Below are 6298 nucleotides of genomic sequence, written 5' to 3'. Positions count from 1 at the left end.
AAGATGTGTGTGATGTTGAATAGGCCACATCATCAAGTGGCCAGTGATGATCTTTTTGATAGATGCTTGCCTTGTGGGATTCGACTTTGGACGTTTTTTCCATTTTCCTCTGGGAATTTTGTTCTTTTAAATATCAGTGTTGCACTCTGTCCTAACCTTGTACAGATCTGTCTTTTAGCTGTTACAGTTGTAAAAAGTTTGAATATGGCCCTTTTGTGACTTGAATCCTGATCCATTCTTCCAGATTATCCCTGGTTGGGTGGATGAATGGGTAGACAAGATAGATGTAATGATTAAGGCTTATTATTCCTACTTCTGAGTCCGTCTGATGATCCAAGGGCTTCAGTGGTGCTGTTTTGATACCTTCGAGATTTCTCTTTACCCCTGTACCAGCTTCGGAAGTTGAGAGGCTCTCAGAGACCTTGTCTGCTCTGGGTGTCACCTCACTACTTCATATACTAGTGATTTCTGCCTTCACAGATGGTTTAGTCCAGCGCTGCTTAGGGGAAATGCTTTAAATTCATATTTCTTCATAGCAAATGATGATGAAACATTTTGAATTGTAATAGTTGGTGTAGAAATATAATGAGGAAGGTATTTGGTATTAGTTTCTCCTTTATGAAACAGTAAAAGCAGTAAATGTATGTTCAGCCTTACTCCTTTCTCTCCCTGTTTAATACACATGCATTTAGAAACCCTAGAAAAAGCTAATAAGGATGAAGGAGGTGAAATTATCCACTGGACTTGCTCAAATGCTGCCTTTTCTCCCTGGAAAACTTGACTCTCCCCTAATTTGGACTAATTCCTAATTTTTTAGGTCTCTGCTCCTAGATGTCATTTGCTCAGAGCAGTTTTTTTGACTCCTGGACAACATTCAGTAGAGCTCTCTATTATGTCTTTACAGCTTCCGGTATGCCTACCGTAACACTCCTACCACTTTATTGTTAGTTACTGCTTTTGCTGTCTGTCCCTGATAGTCTGTAAGCTCTGTGACAGCCAGAACTATGTCAGTTTTAGTGCCTGGCATTTAGTGGCCCCTTCAACTTTTGTTTAATTTATGAATTAAAGAGAACTTTTAGCACTTTTGGTAGATTTTATTTCATACTTTTCTGTGTGTGTGTGCACATGTATACAGATGCTTCTGTAAAGGTATTGTACTGGCATTTCACCTTGTGTGTAGGAGTGGAGTTTTGAAATCAGCATGAGGTGAAAATTACTCTTCTGTCTTTATAGTACCCACAGTAATTCAACACAGCTAGTTTCCCCCTCCAGTGTTCAGTGATAAAATTGTCCTTACATACAGTGATGATATTCTAGCTCTCTAGACACAGGCGTCCAGAGCCGTCCAAAACCAGACACTGATGTCCCTTTCTGGCACTCTTTTTTGCTGTCCATTTAGTTACTCTGGTTTCAGTTGGATTTCTGCTATCTTTAGTTAACTATGTTTGCTTTGTATTTCTGGTTTCTCCTCCTTTGTTCATGCTATTTCCCCCTTTGGAAGACCTTAGATTTTCCCTTTTTTGTTGACTTTTAAGGTCCTCCTCAGATTCCATCTGCCCTGACAGGTTTGTGTTTCTCTGGCTGACCCCGAGTGGTCTCTTTCCACTTCTGAGTTTGTGGCATTTATTGCCCTTGGTCGTCCTTTTACATTTAGTAATGTACCATCTTGGGGGATGTTCTGTGGGATCTCTTGCTTTTGTGTGTGTGTGTGTGTGTGTGTGTGTGTGTGTGTGTGTGTTCTCTAGGCAGCTAGATTGTTAGATCACTGAAGACAGGGATATTCTTCTATTTCTTTGTGTTGTTCACAGTTTATGCCTGTCACCTTTCTCACTAAATTATTTATTTATATATGAAAATTTGCTCCTCATATTATAGCATGAACCCTGAATAGAGTGCTTTGATGAGAATACCTTTTCTTTTGTTTCTTTTTAAAAAAATTCCACAAACCCCAATTCCATTTTGTCGTACTGCTTGCACACAATGGCTGACACTGAGTTATCACGGAAATCTGTATGCGAGTGGCACAAAAAGCTTAAGTACTCTGAGTGCACTGTGGCCCACTTAAATAGAAATTTCTGGTGGTATAAAATGAAATAAGAATTTTACTAGGTAAGGGACGAGAAGTGCATGGATTGGAGGTTAGGTTTTCATTTGAGTAGAGATCCATTTCTTAAAACTGATGCCACTAAACAGTGTTACTCCCAAGGTATAAAATCCCCAGAAAGATGATTTGATTTCCTTAATGTATTGGGTACCATGTTTCTTAAATTACTAATTATATTACAATTCTCTTGTGGCTTGAATGGGAAATTGTCTTTTTGCTATAAGTAAAGAGGTATTTAAGAAATCTTTTTAGGGGCGCCTGGGTGGCTCAGTCCATTAAGCCTCCGACTCTTGATTCTGGCTCAGGTCATGATCTCAAGGTTGTGAGATCGAGCCCTGTGTCAGCCTCTGTGCTATGCATGGAGCCTGCTTAAAATTGTTTCTCTTCATCTCCCTCTACCCCTTTTTCCCTAAAGAAAAAAAAAGAAAAAGGAAAGATATTCTTTTTAATTGATTTGTTTCTTAGGATCTGGCTCTCCTGTGGTAGAACTTAAAAGTCGCTCAGAATTATTATTAGTGGTGAAATTTTGAAAAAGATGCTCAGAGCCCTAGTTTTCTCTTGTCACAGAGGTTAAAAAAATGGTATTCCTTATATTTACTAATTAGGTGAAGTTGCTTCTGTGTTACCTATTCATAAGCCTATTAAAATGTAAAATGCAGATTGCACTGATGTGGAAGGGATTTTTTGTTTGTTTGTTTAGGTACAAAGAGGATGGTGAAGCCTTATTAATTTTGCTTCCCTCAGAAGAAAAAGGGATGGTGCAGCAGCTTCTCCAGAAGAAAGTGCCTGTGAAGGAAATCAAGTAAGAACTGCTGGGTGTCTTGATGTGCTTGTTAGGAGAACAGAGGCACAGAATTATTATGCTGAATTATGTACACTTAATTCCCTCCTCTCTCTTGTCTTCTGCTGTCTGGTTTGTGACTTTTTTGTTTACTTTTTTTTTAAAACAAGTTTTGAAGACTGTTCATGGAGAAAATAAGATGAAACAGAGAACTTGTTACCTTCAGCAGGCATGGGGGGTTGAGAGGATTATACCTCTTGGATGAGATTTGTAGGTTTTGTGTCCATTTTGGGAGATTGTGCTGTTTGTTGAAGATATTTAGATTGTCAGCAGAATTGATCAGGATCAAAGTTTCACCTGCACTGGGGTCCTTGAAACACTGGCTTTTCTTGGAAGGAAATAACTTGGACGGTGTTTGCGGGGGTGGGGGAGGTGAAGGGGGAGCTGAGGGGTTGGGTAAGCGTTCTATGGAACAAGGCTGTGAGTTGTTAATTGTTGAGGTCTAGTGAGGGTTTTCTACCTTTTGTGTCTGATTTTATATGTGATTTTATAATTAAAAGAAGGTAAAGAACACCTCATCTATCCCCACCTACCACCACCCTGGCTTTGCAGAAGCAAAGTGGTTCAGTCTAAACTCAGAGAAACGAGTGGAATTTCTTTTGTGAGACATAGACTCCCAAAAGAATTTCATTCTTCCGTGTAGCCTCCCTTGGTGGGATTTGTTATTATGCCTTATTTCCAGATAAGGAAAACATTATTTATATCTTTTAGCTAGTTATTTATTACTTGAAACTAGTTTTATGATATTTGACTGAAAATGGAAGTACTTACAAAACTGACATTAGATTTCATTTATTTTATTTCATGGACAGTAGATCTCCCATGAGAGGCTACTTTCTAACCTCATGGATGTAAGAAGGAACCAGTGATAATTGGATGTTAACCTTAGTATCTTTCACTCAGCATGGGGCGTTGAGAGATTTCTGATCTTGATCTCCCCCCCCCACATTACGCATAATATGTGAGAGTCAAATTTATGTCTAGTGTAATTTCAGTCTACTCTGGCTCCTAAATGAGAAATAAAGTTATAGATTTAAAAATATTGAGGAAAATAAGAAAATGCTATATGCTGTCTTTCGTTTCTAAAATTGAGATGTCCTAGTTTAACCTTTCTTTTTGTTATAAAGAATCAACCCAGAAAAACTTATTGATGTCCAGAAAAAATTGGAATCATTTTTAGCACAAGATCAAGATTTAAAAGAAAGAGCTCAAAGGGTAAGTCATTGGTAAATTGGATACCTTAGTTGGAATGAACCATATAATAAAGTTAAAATTCATCGTTTCTAGTACTTCTAGGTTTCATGGTTATACCTCAGATATTTAGTGCAATTTGCAGATAACTTTATCGTATTCTTTAACTTTTATAAAGATAATGAATTTTTTAGAGTAACCTGGGAAACTGTCAGTCAACTCTGTGATTCTTTAGCAAACTTACTGTAATTTTTTATGTTAGGTTAAATTTCTAGAAAGCCTAGCATTTTTACTAAATTGTCTTTAGGAATGAAATTTTAGTCTATAAATATGACTTAATGTTCCCAAATTACTTTTTTGACTTAGAAATCCTTTTGACTAGCAAATACAAAGAATTCTCACTTTCAGTTAAAATTACTTTTTAGTTCTTAGAGTGCCCAGCAGCAGATGCTTAGGAAGGGAGGAAGGGAAATAATTTTGTGTTGTGCTTACAGCTACCCAGTCTTTAAATGGACAAATATTTGAGTCCCTGTTATAAAGATCTTTTCACCATGGTTTTACTTACATTGGAGTTATGAGATCTACATATGATCTCTATCTCTGTATCTCCCATAACATATCAGCAGTGAGTTAAGAGGTTTAGGATTCAGAGGTTGGATTCTATTTCAGCAGATAGATGAAGTGAGGGGAAGGAAGTAAGAGGAGATGTGGACGTCTACATCCTAAGTAGATAAGAGTCTGAGCGGAAGAACCGGTCAGTAGTAAGGCTTTTATGTTATGGTTTGGAAACTGGAATTCTCGGGAAGGAAGTTTTATTTAAAGAGCAGATCTTACATTCTTTTTTAAAAATTAACTTATGTTATATTTTATCAAGTTAGCTTCACTGTGCTTAAAATAACGTGAGTGATGAAAGCTAAAATTTGAATGCTTACTTGGTGTTAAGCACTTAGTCATGACATGACTCTGCTACATGGTAGTTTGATATGCTCTTAACTTCGTCTTCCCAGCAACCCGTTAGGGAGGTGGTATCGATGTGATTTTATACAGGAGTAAATAGATTGAGAAAATCAAAAATTGTCCAGGGTCACATAAGCTATTAAGTAGCAGGCCTGAGACTGCAATCATTGTGTGACTTTCTTCAGAACTTCCATGATACATCAGGAGAAATATAAGAAAACCAAATGTGGAACTGTGCAAAGTTGAATTTCTAGCAGCTCACTTCACCTGAAACCTAATGAAAAGGGCCTTTAAACGAAAAAAATTTTTTTTCTTAATTTTTGAACATGCAAACATTTGTGTGCATATTTTGTCTAGTAGACATACTTTAAGAGTTAAATCTCTCTTTTAACAGCTTTGGTAATAGTATGCACATTAAAAAATATTATACATGAATTCTGAAATGTCACGACTTACTCCATACCTAAGAGGTCATTCAATTATGAATCAGGAAATAAGGAACATTGGAAGGATGTTTCACTGGTTTGTGCATACAACAATGAGCCTTCCAGAACAAAGATTATAGAATGCACATTGAAATAAATGATGTGATTTATTGGGTGTCACGCATGGTTTAGCAGAATGGCTAACTGCATTGCAAGCAGCAGCAAGCTATCCAGTCTCAAAGAAGTGATTTTCTAGCCTTTGATTATAATCTGGATAGAACAAAAACAATAGGCAACAGGGGTGATTTTTTTTTTTTTGGTGAATAATTGTAGGGGAAAAAAATTATCCTTGAACTGGAGCCATTCATTGTTTTTCAGGCTTACGGAGACAGGGAAAATGGTTTGAAGAAAGGATTAGTGTAAAGTTAGAGCAAATGTGAAGTTCAGGAAATATAGAAATGGGAATTAAATATACTTTGCAAACATAAAATTTTAAAATAATAAATGCTTGCTTAGATGTGTTTCATGATCTTTGTTGCCTGACTATGTTAAGGCTGACAAAGGATCAGGATCATGTTTACTTTTTGGTTTATATAGTTCTTGGTATAAAGATACCTTTTTTCTTTTTAAACACCAAAGAAAAATAGCACAAGTTGATGATGACAAATTAATTGACATCATCATATAAAAGGGAAGGCTTTAGAAATAAACTTTTTTCTGCCATGATTTTGTCAAGCTTAATTTAAATACAGTAACATTTTACTTTGTTGGAAAACATAT

General features: G+C 36.5%; 1 protein-coding gene across 1 annotated transcript in view; it reads left to right on the top strand.

Annotated features, from left to right (window-relative positions):
- The window catches only part of DDX10 (DEAD-box helicase 10), a 261015-nt gene that overhangs the window by 36329 nt on the left and 218388 nt on the right, over positions 1-6298 (top strand). Inside the window, exons 10-11 of the mRNA XM_040631253.1 lie at positions 2805-2906; positions 4073-4160. Coding sequence (XP_040487187.1) covers positions 2805-2906; positions 4073-4160 — 190 coding nt within the window. The remainder of the gene's footprint in view (positions 1-2804; positions 2907-4072; positions 4161-6298) is intronic.

This window comes from Ursus maritimus, unplaced genomic scaffold, assembly GCF_017311325.1.
Source record: "Ursus maritimus isolate PB19 unplaced genomic scaffold, ASM1731132v1 scaffold_16, whole genome shotgun sequence".
Taxonomy (NCBI): domain Eukaryota; kingdom Metazoa; phylum Chordata; class Mammalia; order Carnivora; family Ursidae; genus Ursus; species Ursus maritimus.
Note: the sequence above shows the minus strand (reverse complement) of the source record. Positions and strands in the feature narration are given on the sequence as shown.